The following is an 18860-nucleotide window of genomic DNA, read 5'->3' on the forward strand; positions in this document are numbered from 1 at the left end:
ATAAATATACAAATTTTTGGTGCACAGTCCAGAATACACATGGTCAATGCTCTATTATAGTTATCTGGGTCACAATCAGTCATAACATCTTTCAAACTGAACATAATTAAAGGGTTTCCGACTGGTATTATGTTAGATATACGAAAAAATATTATTTGTCGAATATTTACCAAATAAAGCGAATACGAAAACGTCAAAAGAGAAATAAGTATATGGCATGCTTATCCATTGTATAGGTATATTTCTTCTACCACACCCACAAGGAGAAAAAGTATTTAGAATGATAAATAAGAGGTAAACACTAAAAAATAAAAAATATTTCATTAAAAGACAAGTTAAAGTAACTTTATATGTATGTCGTTATGTATCTGTGTCGATTATGTATATCACATCTAGTAAATACATCGTCGTTTTAAGTAGTCAAGTGTAATATAAGTAAGTTATGTTTTATAATTGGATTCATAGAATTAGTTGAATGTGCATGTATTACATACCGTTTAAAATAGTTTATAATAGGTTTAACTTCATTGCAATGCATCAGCAATAGAAGAGATGTGACAAGTGAATGATCACGTATCAAGCTAGTATGCAGAAATTTAACTAATGCTAGTCAAGGTCTCAATACATTATAAAAATTTTTAATCTTGGACACCTGGATTAATCGAACATTCAGTTATCGAAACTATAAGAGTGTTATGTAATAATTGACTAATTTATGAACGTTTGTGGGTTTTAGTGTTTAACTATTGGAGGTTACTTTTAAATTTAAGTACCTACACTAAATAATGATAATAGTAATAAATTCTTGTATTGATGTTTTAATAGCTTGTGTGTGTAATCGGTAGACGTAATAGAATATATAACTATAACATACGCAATCTCTGGAATCAACTTGGGCCCCAGCGTCAAGAAGTTCTTGAACAATTGATATATGGCCCCCTCTAGCGGCAAAAGCAAGCGACGTCCACCCGTCGGTGTCGGCCGCGCAAGCGTCAGCTCCCGCTCCAAGCAACAACCGCGCGGCCGCAATGCGCCCGTTCTCGCTTGCGCACATGAGCGCTGTTGTACCATTCTAAGTCATTAATGATATTTGTTAGTTTATTCTATTATTTGAGTTCATATTTTGTCACATTTATAATTAAAAACTCATTAAGTGAATTTAGTAGAGGTATACTCAAATTTCACTAAAAATAATTATAATCAAATTAAAAACGTGTATCGAATGATTGACTTGGTCAAAGTGAAATCATCTCATGACTTGGTCAAAGTGAAGCCGAGATGGCCCAGTGGTAAGAACGCGTGAATCTTAACCAATGAACGTGGGTTCAAACCCGGGCAAGCACCTCTGAATTTACATGTGCTTAATTTCTGTTTATAATTCATCTCGTGCTTTTCGGTGAAGGAAAACATCGTGAGGAAACCTGCATGTGTCTAATTTCATCGAAATTCTGCCACATGTGTATTCCACCAACCCGCACTGGAGCAGCGTGGTGGAATAAGCTCCAAACCTCCTCCTCAAAAGGGAGAGGAGGCCTTAGCCCAGCAGTGGGACATTAACAGGCTGTTACTGTACTGTATCGAATGATTATATATTTAATAATTATATTTATTGAAACCCAAATGAATGAAAATTACTGTGTTTTCTTTTTTCAACAACAAAAATATATTTTATCAATGTAGTAGGTTAATTACAATTTTAACTTTGACAAATTGAAAAACAAAAATATAAATTGTAAAGGCTAAACAAGTTTTGATATTCAAATATTGCTAGCGATTTAGTTTAAGAACAACGTTATACCTTTTATATTCTTGGAATCATTCGAGTACCTTCGTTCGCATAACTGACAAAACCTTTTTGTACGTTTTACATTTGTTTTAATTTTTGTACGTTTCGATTTATCAAAGTTACTAAAACTAATAATTAAATCGTAGAGATAATAAATAAATACCTCATCCCTGTCGTCGACATTGATGTTTCTGTTGGATGATAGATAGGTTTGAAGCTCATTTCCGTCGCTGTTCACCAATTGAGAGAGCGTCTTGAAGCACGCCAGGGACACCATCGACTCGCTCCGATGGAGACTCTGTTGCCAAAGCAATTTCAATAAATATACAAAATAAATTGATATCTTTATTAAACTTCATATAAACTTTGATAGGATTACACTATCGCAGAACAAATACGCATTGCATTTTTTGCATGTTGTTAAAATAGAACGTAAGTAAAAAGAGAAAAGAAAAACTGTTTTAGTATGGAACTTTTATCACATTTTTTTTTCACAAATTAAAAAGTAAGCTTATCATTTTTTCTTCTATAGCTAAATTTATTAAAATTGTAGTTGTTGTATCAAATATACGAAGGTAAATCGTTACATCAGTAAATAATTATAAAATTTAGTAAATTTTATGTTACACGCAAGCCCAAAACGTCACAATCATGCAAGTAACATTGGGGAATCATTTTATTAAATGCATTGATTAATTATCGATTAAAATAACACCTCAGTCGCTTGCAAACTCCAACGTAACATGGCCACAACACTTATGAAATTCAGAAGTTAGTTAATTAATTTCAAGTAAAATACTCTCGGAGAACTTGTAAACGTTTGCACACTACAGCTCTGAATGTATGTAATGAATACAAATTATAGATATAATGATAAAGAGAGATATCACAAGGCAATTCCATAAACTACACAATAGTGTTTACTGGCTGAAATGACGTTTTATTAGTATTTATATCCTGATATTAATTATGTATTTCGACTGATATGCTAATCTACAGTTGATATTATAAATAATTTATTACAAATCCTTATATATCACCGCAAAATGCTTTTCAGATAAGTACCTACTTTTCTAAATTAAAAAAAAAAACAATTGTATGTTTCGTTATTACAGATTTGATTAGGGGATTAAATGCAATTTTTTTCAATTTTCATTGTGATATAAAACATGCATAAAGTTAGTAGATACAAGGATATTGTGTTTATCGAACACAGCCACTCAGTGTTGTTATTAATTACTAGGCACAACAAACACATTTATCAATGATTTCAGCGCAGACCGTATTTGAGTGACGACGGAGAGCGAAACCATGGAATGGGAACCCATGACTGAACCGGCGATGTTCTCCTGGCGGCGCCGTGACGGTAAACCGAGGCACGTTGAGGTACGGGCCTGCAGACAAGGGGCCTATGTGTTCGTTGCCACTGCCAAATTGCAGATGCATAAATGAGGGCCGTCGCAGCTTTTGCAGAAGCGGCGGCGCCAACATTGCACCCGCGAAGCTGTTACTTTTAGCTCGCTGTGTTGCGGGGCCCTCTTCTGGTTTGTCGAGTTCAGCTACATCGGGCTTGTCAAATTTATCTGATCGCATCAAATCTGATTGACTGCGATCAGTATCCGACGACGAGGCCGACTCTCGAGCCACCTCCTGGAGCGAATCTGGTAACGTTGGGGGCCTGGACACATTTCGCGGCTTGTGTATATTTGCAATGAGACATCGAATATGTACGTATTCATTGTTATCGTTATTTGATGGTTTAGGCAGTTCGGGCATACGGGACATATCGCGGCGGTACACATAATATCACGAGCGCGCTGCAAAACGTCCAGTGACAGATTTGCGAGCGTCGTGACTAAGCCGCGTGGGGAACTCGGACTGTCTCGCGCGATCACGATGGGCGGATACTATTTAGAGAGCCGCGTAGTGAGGGCGGGCGGAGGGCGGATGCGATGAATGAACGCGACAGATACGTACTAAAGAATAGGTACTGTAGGTTCTTAAAGAAAGACGTTTGAAGATCGCGGAGGCGGTGCGATGGACGACTCGCTCCGAGGGTAGCATGTCGCTCGGTGTCCGGACACACTGTGCCGGTGAGTCGACAGTCGACTATGAGATTGATACCAGTGCCAGAGTCAAAGCCCTCCCCACCGACGTTGTTGCCCTCTAGTTTTTTTTTATTTATATTAAGTACATATAGATTTTTTACAGGTACAGAGTATAATGTGAATGAAATGGCTTTTTTGTTATATACACTGTCATGTATAAAAAACCAAAACGAGTTAGGACTACGGTGAACTGCTGTAAGAGGAAAATGATTTTGATTGAAATGAAAGAGTTAATAAATTTTAAATGCGCGTGTTTGCGCGAAAAAACTCGTCAACTTTTTTTTTCAGTGAAATCAAATAAAAATACGTTCACAAAATAATGCTTATCAACATATGTATATATTAGGTAAAATAACAGTGTCCGGCATATCGTTCCGCATTCGTGAGTCACGAAACTTGTAAGACTAAGTTACGTGAGAGGTCAAATAATAATTATTGAAACATCAATTGAACTTGAATCAAATAAAAGTCAACGTACTTTATCACAACGATGCTGTAATAGTCATCGCTTACTTCATACTCATTGTGTTCGTAATAACCAGTTCGTAAGATCTAGTTAGTGGTATCAGAGAGCAAAAGCAAAAAGGTTTTAAGGTGAAGATCCGCAATGCATGCGAAGGTAAAAAGAATAACGGGGTTACAGGATTCCGCCCAGTCGAGCGCCATGCTGTGATCACTCGTCTGGAAATGTGTACCTATTACGTTTTTCATATAATCGTGTTGCATTAATAAATAAAATTATAAAAATAAGCAACAACAAAACTTATTTATATAAACCTCACATTACAAAAACGTGTAATCAATCAATCATTCATAAAAAAATATGAAATAAATAAAATATAAGGTAACTTATTTAATAAAATTCTACATAACAAGACATAATATAAATTTTGACCGACAAAGAGTTTTTTTTTCATTATGTATGTTAGTTTTAGTTTACAAAATACTAATTTATTTTAGTAAATATTTAATTTCAAAATAATTATCCTAAACAAGCAACTACAATTTGGTAGTAAGGTTAACCTTTGCAAATACGTAAAAGGAAGTAATTAATATTTCATAATTAACAATAATTAGGTACTAACCGAGTAACTGACAGAATGTTCTTCTTTATAACTCGGTTACTACTACAGTTACAAATAAAAAACATGTCTAATTTTTATTAATATTTATCTATTTTATATTAACTTCTGTTCATTATAGAATTTTGCTAGAATTTAATGGATGAATAAAGCATCTATTACGTCATAAATGAGCTATGCCGTTTTTTTTATTTAAATCATGATAGGCGGTCAACAAAAAGTACAAGGTAATTAGGAATAAAAGAAGATTAAATGAATTCAACATGTCTTTTTTATATTTATCTCTTAGGAAATTCTTTGTTGTTTAGTATCGTAATAAAAAATCAAAATAAGTACGTCTTTTTTTGTAATAGAATGACATTTGTTTTTTTCTCTAAAAAGGAACGGACACCTACTTGATGATCAAAAATACCCGTCAAAAGCGATACAATTGCAATATTTTCTTTTTTTCAATCGAATAACTTTTTACTTTACAAACTATTAACTACTAAGGAACAATTAAATGATTTCCTTAAAATAACTATGTTTTTTTTGAAAAATTTCAAGAAATAAGAAGAAATCTCCAGGGCATATTTGCATGGAGCCTGTGGCGTAAAATCTCAATCTTGATTCCTAAAACGCAAGAAATAATTTTCAGATAGGTTCCAATTTGACGGACTAACCACATAACTGTTTCCTTGGACAACCGATACCGTTACCTACACTAAAAATTATCGGCTTTCTCATTAAAACGTAAACCGCAAAAATATCATCGTCTGATGAACTTACCGCCATATTAATATCTAACTATGTTTAAATGAATTATAAACCATACAAAGAATATTAGAGTAATACGACGTTGAAAACAAGAAAACAAAACAGTTGTCGTGGTTGAGAGTTAACCATCCGCCATATTGTTAACTTTCCAACGTTGGGTGGTTAATTTTTTAAACATAATAGTTAATTATGTGACCATTGGTATTGATCAAAAAACATTTTGCCAAAATTTGACCATTCGATACTATTTCAACTATTGGTCGAGTTAAGTACGGATCCAAAAAAACGGCCCTAATTTTATTTGTTTTATAATGTCCCAGCTGGGAAGATAGACAGGGTCTGACAATAATTTATGTCATTGTTAATGGTGTCAGTTACTGTAAATATAACTGACACGATCGCTCAGATAAATATTTATATACACATTATATATAGGAGCCATCATTACTCATTTATGGCATTGTAACAGGCAACAGTGACGTTATCTTTAATACAAACTCATTTACCTATACTGAAACATTTTTTTTAATTCACAAACGAATCAACTTCTTCGTCGTTCGAGCGTGACTGAGTAACATACGTTTAAGAATAAAGCTTTTGCGTTTATAATATTAGTAAGATGGTTATCAATCAAAATAACATAAAGTAACAGAAGCTTCGTATTACAAAATTGTAATCATATGTGGCCTTACGTAATGCGTAATAACTGTACAAACATTTTTGTAACGCTGTTGATTACAAGTAAAAATAAATAAATAATAAAATATTTTCATTATACCTGTCCATAAGTCCGTATAAAGGAAGCCGCACGAAGCATTTCGTCCAAGTGTCATCAGACGTTTATCGCTTTAAGCGATGTTAAGGCGATATCTAATATATTTTCATTTCCTATTCGAAACTTATAGCAAAACACAATGAACATGCTACTGGATATTTCTTACTTTTATACGGTAGCTCGGTAAACTCGGATTGTTTATTGTCGGATAAAATCGTTTTCTTTAAACAGAAAGGTTTATCTGATAATCTGATGTTTTCTTGCACCATAATTTACACGTGGCCCATAAAATATAGTAAGATAATATCGTTTACCGTTAAACCTTGGTGAACTGATTACATACAGTGAGCTCTATTAATTTCAATGCCATTATCCGTTAAATTAAACGCTAGTAAGGATTCATGCGCGGCTACAATTACACGGGAGCGACAGATTATAGGCGATTATCCTGTTAACGAACTGGTACTCAGTTGCTTATTTTCTTCCTATCATCATGTGTTCATTTCAATATTTTAAATAATTTTATTTATTACCAAATAAAAAAGCCGAGATGGCCCTGTGGTAAGAACGCGTGAATCTTAACCGATGATCGTGGGTTCAAACCCGGGCAAGCACCACTGAATTTTCATGTGCTTAATTTGTGATTATAATTCATCTCGTACTTTACGGTGAAGGAAAACATCGTGAGGAAACCTGCATGTGTCTAATTTCACTGAAATTCTGCCACATGTGAATTCTACCAACCTGCATTGGAGCAGCGTGGTGGAATAAGCTCCAAACCTTCTCCTCAAAAAGAGGAGAGGAGGCCTTTGGCCCAGCAGTGGGACATTCACAGGCTGTTACGGAATTACGGAAACTACCAAATAATAATAATGTCGAGATTCAAGACCAGGAACGCATAGTAAAATTTTAAAAGGCAATAAATAATGTTGAGTGTTGTAGCAATGAAACCGACATAAAACGAAATAAAATTCACAGCGTGGTGGATAAGGTGGATTATTATTGACATAGATAGGCAGACTGGCAAATGGTCAACCTGATCACACACGGAAATCTCATCCTAAACTGAGCAGAGCTTGTACTATGGAAACCAGACAATTACACCCAAACTCATAACAAACAGACATGTTCATGTACACAAATGTCTGGCCAGGGTGGGAATCGAACCGACAACCTTCGGCGTGAAAGGCAAGTATCTACCAACCACGCCAACCGGCTCGTCAAAGTGATCATCGCCACCATAGATATGACAAATGCGCATAACCTTGGGAATTAAAATATTACGTGCCTGTAATTATACTGGCTCACTCACCCTTTAAACAGGAACACAGTAATACTAAGTATTGCTGTTTGACGGTAGAATAGGTGATGTGTTGGTTGTCCCTACTCAAATGGGATTGCACAAAGCCCTACCACCAAGTAAATGATTGCGAAGTGATTGTGATGTGATAATCAAACAGTAGAGGCATTATAGCTAACTAAACAAATATAAATATAAAACAAATATTAAAACATACCTTGCTTATTCAAGAAAAATTTAAAATTACAGTAGTAAACAAAAAACTGTCTTGAGCGACCTTAATTTTATTAGATTTACAAATTTAATGTACGCGTATATGTATTTTTTTTTTCTTATATAAAACTAGCAAAGCAAAGCGCAGCTCCATCCGTGGGTAATTACAAAATGTATTCAGTGAGATTTAAGCGACACCGGTCGAATCCCAATATGCAATATTTATTAATTTAAATATCTAATTTGTCTTATTAGATTAAGTTGCAGATGACGGGTTGCAATGCACATTGCATTAAAATAGAAAGAAAATACAAAATCTTTTTTTCATGCGGCTCTAAAATACTATAAAACGAAGGTCTACTGTAAATTTAAAGTCCCTATGTACTAAGTATAGTTACGCGTGTCTTAAACGTGCGTAATTGATACTGGATTATAAGAAAACATCAAAAATAGCTATAAGTAATAATACATTATTGGAAAACTATTTGTACGGGTACAATTATTGTTAGAAACGACTATTTCGGCGGTAAGGCATGAACATGATGTTCAAAATGTTTATCTTTAAATCTACGAATAAAATTAAAAAACATATCGTAATTATCGTTTGTAGAAAAAAAAAATTCAAATGTATTTCTTTCATAAAAATATATCTTTAATGTTTTTAAAGAATGTACTAATAATGAGTCTAAAAAAAACTACGTACCACAAACACAAACAACCTTCAAATATACCAATATATATATCAAAGTAGCCGACAAGACCCAATGAATAAACTAAGATGATCTATACGTCTATAATGTATTATTTAATATTTAATCGTACAAGTTGCCGATTATTTTTTATGTATTTATTTGTAGCAGTTTAATTTTTATGATATTTAAATTTGATAATTCGAAAAACTCAGTTTTAAAGTTCATTATTTTTGATTTTAAATAAGCAAATAATGCTATAATATAAATGTATTAGAATTTCTCACTTAAAATTTTACTAAAAAATATAATTAAAAATAGTGTAAATGTCACTAAGTTTAAAATACATAATATTAAGAAGACTGCTTACCGATGAACACTTAAAACACATATTTATAAATGAGAAAACAATTAAAAAGCACAATCACCTCATTGGCTAAAGTTTCGCTTAATGCATCTCTCATAAATCTGTAATATGGAAACACACTTCCATAGCTCCTCGGAACTTTAAACGGGAGGACGATAGGACGCCTCTCGGCAGAATCCGATGAAGAGGCCGCTGTTATATCCGTCCAAGCAGACATTTCACTTCAATTTTCTTTAAACAATTTTCATTTCCACTCTTCACTTTTTATCAACTTAATTAACAATATTAGGTTTTAAAATAATAAACTTATACATTTTTTTTAACGCGTGGGTAATCATAATAAAAAATATACGGCAAGTGATTCCGTCCTGCGGACACTGTCGTGCCACTTGTATTGATAAGAATTGATTGAAGTAATATTTTTAAATTAAACAGGAGTGCTTATCAGAGTTATCATTTTATTTACAGAGTCCTACACGTAGGCACTGGTAATGTTTATAAGTGCTTCATAATATTGCATTTTAACGTAGTATTTTTATAATATCACGTTTAAATCATCTTATAAATTAACATTATAAAAATGTTTAATACATTATTTTAATTTTATATTTATATGAAATTATAATTAATTAAGTATTCAAATTACTATATCACACTTTGTATTACAATTTTTTTAACTTAATCGTTTCGTTACAACCTTGTACGTTATACATAATAATAATTAATGTTATATGATATAATTCATTTTAAAATGATTTGGTCAATCATTATTTAAACGAGATCCTGTCACGTCACGAATAAGAAAAAATAACATAACGCCATCTATCGACGAATGTGTATACTATCTTAAATTATTCATTATCGAACGTTGTTTCGAGCAACTGTACGTTAAATATATTTTAATAAAGCATAACTCAAGCAGATGGCGTTACTAGGTACTAGATATTATCATTGTAAAATTAAGAAACCTAAGAAAATTCTTATGCCTTTGTGTTGTATGTTAGTGAAAGTGCAAGCATTTCACAGGTGACCCGTGACAGTTTCCATAATTAAATTAAGCTATCCCAATAAAAAAAATGATCAAGGGTTGTGAAAAATTGAAAAACGAATAGGAATTAAAAAGTTTCAAACTCAGTAGTTATCAACTATTAACCATTATATAGAAGGTAATTTTCTTTTTAATAAAAAATAATAAAAATACACATAATTTATTATATATAATAAATAATTTATTATATACTAATACATAAGTTTTTTTATTTTAATTTGAAGTGGTTTGATACAAATTCGTTAAATAATGTAAGTATAAGAAAATGGAGTTAAAAATGACGGAGTAATGAGCAACACTAGTGACACGAACCCTCCGATGTCTAGAAACAACAGGGGTCGTCAACATTGGTAAGGCTTGCGGTAAGACCGGCCAACAGAATGCTAAGTAAGGCGGTGTATGATGATGATAATGGTGTATTTTTATCTGTACCTATATTTTTTTTTTAATTTCAAGAATTTTTTAAAATTCCGAATCAAAGAAATAACAATTTAATAAATTTTCATTGTTAACATGTGAGTCACGATTTTCTCGATTGTATGTCAACACTAAACAATTGAAACAAAGCGAACAATTAAGGCTATCTTGCTGTATTCTTATAATTATATGTTATATAGTCTGAGAGGAGTCATAATTTAATAGGGAGAAATTGGGGTTTTGCAAATATTCTTTTCTGTAATGATCACCACATGCCACCGTCTTTACCAGCATGCTATCACCAATTTATGTTTTTTTTTTATATAGAATAGGAAGGCGGACGAGCACATGGGCCTGATGGTAAGTGGTCACCAAACACCCTTAGACATTGGCATTGTAAGAAATGTCAACCATCGCTTACATAGGCAATGCGCCACCAACATTGGGAACTAAGATTTTATGTCCCTTGTGCCTGTAATTACACTGGCTCACTCACCCTTCAAACCGGAACACAAAAATATCAAGTATTGCACGTATATCAATAGTATCATCTATAGTAGGGCTATGGTTGTGATTATTACTAAAATAAGTTTATATAATAAGTAAATATCTCAAAATCCGGCTCTTTCAAAGGATTTACATTAAGCAAATGAGTAGGTATCTAGAAATGATAATTCCTTTTTTTTAGTTAATGAACAGTTTATAAACCATACTAACATATAACCTTAAAATTACGCTTGAGTTGTTTATATTTTATTAACAAAAAACGTGTGGCCATCTATCTCGGATGATGAGAAGAGACGGCCATAATTGTTTGGTGTAAGATGGCCATAATATAAATTTGTAACACTAGGTACCACGTAAGTTGATTTTATTTAATTGATATTTGAATTAGAAATTCAATTCAATATTATATTTAATTTTTAAGTGACAATTTTAAAGTCATTATAACACTTCTTAGATTTGAACCAGCACGTCTTTAAATGTAAAATGTTATGAAGAAAATGACTATGAAACGCAACTTTTTGAAGGCTTAAGATGCGTTGTAAGTAACTGTGGGTGTATGAAAATTTAAAAGCTGACCACCTCACCTTTGCTACTATGGTCATCTCTACCAGGAACTCGGGGAGATATGGTCAAGTGTGATTTGAAGCAAAAAAGTAAATTATGAGAATAATTACGTTTTGATTCGATATTTTTTGTACAATTCATTAAAATAGCGAAAGTTTAATAAAAAGTCGATTTAAAAGAAAGATTGTATTGTTCGGAAAAAAAGTTTTTAAAATACGTATAATGAAAGAACATTTTATTACTAAATTAGCGTATTAAATAAAAAATATAGAGGCATTATTATAATATTTTTATTTATATTATATATATACATAATTAATTAGTAAATAAACTTAATCACTTAGATTTAAACATAGTTAAACTATCCAGAAGAAGGCCTATAGTTTGTACATCATTTTCTTGTCACGAAATTACTATAAGGCAACGTGCATTTTTTAATGAATAATTTAATTTTTCAACACTCATGCGTTGATCAATTCGTCTTACGATGAGACGATTATTAGATACAAAATAAGCAACTGTAATTTCAACGTATTTTATTTGTTTTTCTGGAACGTTTACGGAATAAGCTTGAGCGCCAATAAAGGCTACTTTTAAATGCTCACTCGCGGTGTTAAAATAGGAAATGAATATGCAAATTTTTTATTCATGAGTCGTATACAATGAATGTGAAGATAAATTAGCATCATCATGTGCAAATCATTGTAGCTGGGGAACGTAGACATTTTATTGCAGGGATATAAATAGAACTACAGAAAATATATGTGAGACGTGACATCTATTCATTCACATAATAAAATAATGTTCACATAATCATTGGCAATAAGTTGTCATATATAAACTAAAATAATCATTTTTAAGAAATACTTGTATGATATGTATACAATAATTATTTACATATCGCGGGTAATTCACGTCCAGTTATTAAAGAACAAAGTTACTTTGATATATAATAATCAACGGGTATTTTACAAATTACGGTCGACGGGTTTTTGTGGAATCAAGGCCAGTACTGAATAGTTTTAAAATTCTCAGCTCATTCTCTTAATAAAAAATATAGTGCTTGCAATCAAGTAATTGTCGTTATTTAGGTATTATTATCTAGAAATCCACCGATATGCAGTCTGATTCATGAAGCTTTAAGCCTTGTTTCTTTTCTTCTTCAATGAGAGAAAAGGTTTTGCCCAACAGAGGGACATTTATTTCATTTCATTTTAACTTTAGGTTAGCATACCTAAGCACACCAAACTTGAAATAATAATTTTTAATCAACAAAAGATTAGATCTTGTTGTTAAGTTTTTCCAAATAACGTCACAAGGTTACCAATTACTATCAACTGCGATAAGGAACGACCTATCGATATCAACGAGCATTGAAAGGCACTGATTTATGAGTCTATTAATAATAGACATGACATAGTATCAAAGCGTGATTAGATCGAAGTCTTTGTTTCACAGATAAGTATGTGATAAAAAAATATCGCGTTGGGTGAGATATTTTCTTTTTGCTATTCACGTGTTTATGAATGTGTGTTGTAAAATGTGTGTTATGTATATGTACATAGAATGTATAATGTATATTGTCGTGTGGCAAAAAAAGCCAGATAAGTATAGCTGTAGATGAGTCGAAACATAGCACAGCTAATTCCTTTACCTCGGAAATTACGGATGAAATCAATAAGCTATTATAATAATTAGATATTCAAACACTAACAGATAAATATGTTTATTTATAAGTTATTAAAATTAAATAGTTAAATTATCAAAAAAAAAAAAAAATAGGAGAAGAGTTTAGTGATTTTTTAAAATTAAAATAATATTTATCTTTATTTTATAAAGCTTACTTGTGAAAACAGTGAAAATCGAAGTCGGTTCATTCTTAAGTTACAATTTTATAATGAGATCATTTACAAAGTTATCTTGGCTCATGTTCAGCGATTGCAAGAGTTTGGAAGCCGTGCCCCTTAATTAAGAAACAACGCAACGAGGAATCCTCATTAACTCATAAATTATAATTGTTCTCATGACTATATCTAAGATAATAAAATATTGTTGTTTGATTAACCCAACAAACCCAACTGAATAGCGAAGTACACAGAAGACAATATTGTAGTAGAAGAACATGTATGTGCGCAAACACAGATGCAGCCTCATAATCCGATGACACGATAATGATACGACCTGAGAGATTTAAGCATAGGACTAACGGCGTTTACGTGTTTCTGATATATGGGAAGGTTAAAGTTGTCAACATAGATACATTACTAATAGTTTCTTGGGAGAAAAATTAATAACTTTATAAGAGCCCAATTCATTATTGAAATGAAGAACATCGAGATCTGCAGCTTTAACAAGCTTGACCAAGACCAATACAAAGCAGTTGTTACATTAAAATTATATAAATGGTTTCACGAATGTGTGTCAAACTCAAAGTGTATACATAAACTGCAACGTTTCTTCCTTGTATTTGTGCATACACTTGATTATATCATATTGAATGTTATTGCAACAACAATAAATAGCCGCAATTGTAACTCGTTTATTCCATGGTCATCTTTTTACAAGGGATTTATTTAAGTGCAACAGTAAATAGCGAAGGCAAAATGTAATATGTTTTTAAGGCTATTTCCACCTCAATATAACACTCATACAAAACTATGTCAATATAAATCAAGGAATCAGCGAGAATGCTATTGAATAATATTAACTGTTCATAAGAAACATTTATACTACCTGTAGGCAAATACGACCTCGTTTCTGATTCGTGGAAAATTCGTGTTTATCACCTAAAACAGCCATTAAAACAGGAAAGTTATAAACGTAGGTACAACATCAGCTATTAACCTTGAGAGGACACTGTTCGTATTCGGGACACAACATAAACTTATCTATCTCATGTTCTGCATTTGTAAAATCAATTTCTCCCCTCCCGATTTCAACGGCGTCCTAAGCCGAGGTCCGGCCTCACAGGAGGCACCCTTAGGACGTCCGTCTATCTTGAGCCCTGTGTGGCTCCCAACATCCGGCGGAGTTCAACTCGCCCATCCCGCCCGGTGACGCTGTAGAGGCCAGTAAGGCCAACAGTATTACACAATTCGAAAAAAAAAGTAAAATCAATCTTTTGTCATCGATTCATCGCAAGTGATAGGCACGTGAATGTAGGTATACCGTGAAACGTGTACGTGACGGCACTGCTATTATTTTCGTATAAAATATTTTTACTCATCCATTAAACTATTAGTTTTAAAGTTTATTTAAAGAAAATATTTTAAAATAATCATAAAACGATAATCATAAATCTTGACAAATGGATATTAAAATAATATCTCAACGGAATACCTCAATTTTTATGTGCATGATTCAATTTTAAACAAATCAAAGGGAAGATAGATAAGCAATTGACTGAGTACCCATTGTTGAACATTGCCATTACAAAAGGTATTACACTTGATAAATAAGATTAGTATTATAAAGCAAAAATTTAAACGATTAAAAATGGTTTACATTATGATAATAATAATAATATCCTGGGATATTTTTCACACACGGCCATCTGATCCCAAATTAAGCTTGTACAGAGCTTGTACTATGGAAACCAGACAACGGATATACTACATATACTATTTTTCTTTTGTAAATACATTCTTATATAGATAATTACATTAAGACTCAGGACAAACAGACATGTTCATGTACACAAATATTTGTCCTGGGTGGGAATCGAACCCACAACCTTCGGCGTGAAAGGCCCACAAGGCAAACCACGCCAACCGGCTCGTCGATATTAATTTTATTAATTTCAATTAACGGCCTTACTTAATACATTGTTAAGAGAGTCATTAGTCACACAACGTCGTGTCTTCTTCTTCTTCGCCTTTCGAATGTCAAATCAATAATGAAAGAAAAGGAGAAAGCAGTTTTTAACTAAACAGCTGCTAAGCAACGTGTGTATATGTAAGGCAGTAAATTTTTTCGACTTTAGCCCTTACTTAAATAATGTCTTATAACCTGTCACATGTACGTAAAAATTAAGATTAAGTTTTATTATTGCACGCAAAACGACGGTATTTCCGAATATCTACAAAGAATCAAGGATTTTTGAGTAATACTAAATGTAAAAAAAAAAAATTATAAACATCTTCTTGAAATAAACGTTTCAATATGAGAAGTTAATTTTAATTTATATATTACATAAACATATTTTAGCATTTGTAAACTCATAAAATATTAATCCGTTTTGCCGAGAATATTTTCCAAACACTGGTTACTTCTCGCACACATCGAACACATTGTAAATAACCCATCGCCACACACACTAACAAATACTAACAGCTTCATTTGTCTCGTTTGTTCTATACGCTCATATTAATTTTAAACATTTCTGTAAGTAAAAAATAACATACGTGAGACTTATAGCAAGATATACAAGAATGATTGACCCTCCCATTTATTGTATTGTGTTCTTGAGGTACTAATTATATCATATTTCTGTAAATTGTGTTTTTTTTCAAATAGATAATGGTGTGATTGAACCGGTTTTATTTTATTTTTTTCTATGCGAAGATGAGACGGATAACTGGCTTAAGTTGTAAGCATTGCAATGTATCCTCCCGAGTACATATTTGCTAGTTTATAATTAAGGAAAATGAAATATTCGAACGATATCATATCATGACGCAATTTATCTGTACATTAGGCGACATAAGATACTGTTAAGTATATTTTTTGTGTTACAACCACGAGTCACTGTATAGTCATACGTAAATTAAATAGGATTCATATTTTTACTATTCATAAAATAAATAATAAAAATATTTTTGTTTAATTCAATTTACATCTACTTTCTTATTTGCCAACGAAAGCTTTGTTTACTGTTCATGTAACACAGTGGTCGTAATAGTTATTTATTGCAGCTTCGTCTGGGTAATGGAATTAATTTACTCAGCACCGAACACAAAAAAATAAAATAAAAGTTCTATTCTATAGAACCGTTATTATTAATTTTTTATAAAACACTTGCTTGTAAGTTATCACTACCGCCAAGACATTAGTGCTGGAAACAATATTAATCATCCCTTACATCGCCAAAGACACCACCAAACTTTTTATGATTTTTTTTTTTCGCTAGAAAAAACGCCTTTAAGCGTTTCCCCCATATGAGGTACATACACCCCGTATGTGGGAATCGCCAGCGCTGAAGGCGCCGGCATACCCACTCAAAACCAGCGGTACCCACTCCTTCTTTTTGAAGGGGAGTCACGGGATCGCTTGCGCAACCTACCGTGACGCCCCGACTGTTGAACCGCCTCATCGGGCCTCCATTTCTAGGGGGCTTCACGGGGCACGGAGTACCCCCCTAGCCCCAGTGACGCTTATGGCAGGAGGAGAAGGTACGTGTAGCGTCGGCGCCTCCTCCCCAGTCTTCTTGGTTGGAGTGGGTCAGCGGAGGCACTCGCTTCACGCTCTTGTTCCGCGGCCTCCTTCTGCGACATGAGCAAGCAATGGCAAACTAGTGTGCCACTTCTAGTTACCCAGCGACTCAAATGGGGGCGGATCGCCTCCACTGTCGCCAAGCTGGGCTAGAGACCTAATTCACCCCACCTCTGCTAATCCTGGACGGTAGCCATTCCAGAGCACCAACAACCTTGGGAAATAATATGTTACGTCCCTGTTGCCTGTATCACACTGAATCATTCACCCTTCAAACCGGGCCATAACAATATGAAATATCGATGTTTAGAGATAGATTAAGTGATACGAGATGGGATGATTACCAAGAAGGAAAAATATACATTAAATGTAGTGTAATAGTATTATAATACTTTTAATACATTGAAAAATAATTGATAGGTTTTACATACCTACTTATTCTTTTATAATCAAAAGAGCGATTGGAGATGACTTTACGTTTAAATAATGTAGGTAACATTTTCGCTGACAATAACTATCTTATAATATACACAAGTATATTAGTTTAAATAAACACATATAGAGTTTAATTAATAAATAAATGACGTATTTGCTATGACTTCCCTGTGCCCTTCACCTAGCCCATTAGCCTTCTACCTAACTACCCTAGTGCCTTCCTTCCCTGCGGAGAAGCGAATAGGAAGCTCTTCGCTTCGCCGCATAGTACGTTTGTATATGTATGTATCCATAGATAACACTTTTTATCCTTTTAAGTATGTACAATTTATAAAATAATTTGAGTAATACATATAAGTTACCATTTATCACGTTGTAAATTATCCATTTTCCATATAAAATCGTGAACAGTGCGTGAACCTTTGATCCGCAATACTATCAAGTCGTATATTTTATCAGAAGTTTTATTATGACTGTAATTTATTCAAAAAAATTAAATTCAATTAAAAATAAAAGGCTAATGAACGCAATACAATCCTCATACAGCGTAACGTTATTCTTAAAATGTTATATAAATATTATGAATTAACATTTGTGAACAAAAAAATAACTTAAGCAAACTAATTGAGATTAGCTTGGCCGTTGGAAATCTTAAAATCATATAAAAATGTAATAAAACGGAACTCGCTCGGGTTATCGGTACACGACATCATTACCGAGCTAAAAGACTAAATAATAAAAAAAAAGAGAAAATCGTTTTAAATGGGCTGGCACTTATTCTACTTATGTATTTCAAATAAATTATATTTATTTACAATTATTGCTATTTCACAAAGTGTTATAACACAATTAGGCATTTGTGTGTTGTATTGTAGATTGTAGAGAAATGTTGACGTAAAAATATTTATTGTATTCGTGTAAATTAAAGTTGGTACATGTTCGTTTTTTATTATATTCGTTGGTAATAAATTACTTGATTATTTAATAGAAAGTAAACAAGTATTAACCGCCGGCCCTGTATATTTATGTGTTAGTCTTTAATTAAATTTTCTAATTACTTTCGTCATGAACTAACGCATTTGATAATCATAAAAATCAACAATAGTATTGAATGAATCGGTATACATACATATATATAGTCCTTTTAAGCGAGTGTTTATATCGTAAAACAATTCCCATGAAAATTAATGTATTACAAATAAGTTCACCTGTTTCATATTGTTTTTATAAATTGTGATTTTTACTCAGGTGAGTTTTTTTGTTTCACGTAATATTGTGGTTAGAGATCTGACGAACGAACGAAATTTCTGTATTATTTACTCATGTGGCAGACATTATTAATAATAATAGTACCAAAAGAATCATTAGCCGCGTCTGCCACCA

At 32.7% G+C, this 18860-nt stretch overlaps 1 protein-coding gene across 12 annotated transcripts in view; it reads right to left on the reverse strand.

The window, feature by feature from the left end:
- LOC126770279 (kinase D-interacting substrate of 220 kDa) overlaps positions 1-18860 on the reverse strand; it is a 50089-nt gene that overhangs the window by 18454 nt on the left and 12775 nt on the right. For 4 of the 12 annotated variants that reach the window (XM_050489587.1, XM_050489588.1, XM_050489583.1 and 1 more), the window contains 2 exons: positions 1950-2084; positions 875-1072 (listed from right to left, as the gene is read on the reverse strand). In XM_050489587.1, the coding sequence (XP_050345544.1) occupies positions 875-1072; positions 1950-2063 (312 nt within the window). In that variant the 5' untranslated portion in view covers positions 2064-2084. Of the gene's footprint in view, positions 1-874; positions 1073-1949; positions 2085-2501; positions 2633-3067; positions 3723-6510; positions 6620-9137; positions 9474-18860 lie in introns of those variants that run through there. The other 8 variants (XM_050489580.1, XM_050489577.1, XM_050489589.1 and 5 more) reach the window with 6 other exon arrangements.

The sequence above is a fragment of the Nymphalis io genome, chromosome 8 (genome assembly GCF_905147045.1).
Source record: "Nymphalis io chromosome 8, ilAglIoxx1.1, whole genome shotgun sequence".
Classification (NCBI taxonomy): domain Eukaryota; kingdom Metazoa; phylum Arthropoda; class Insecta; order Lepidoptera; family Nymphalidae; genus Nymphalis; species Nymphalis io.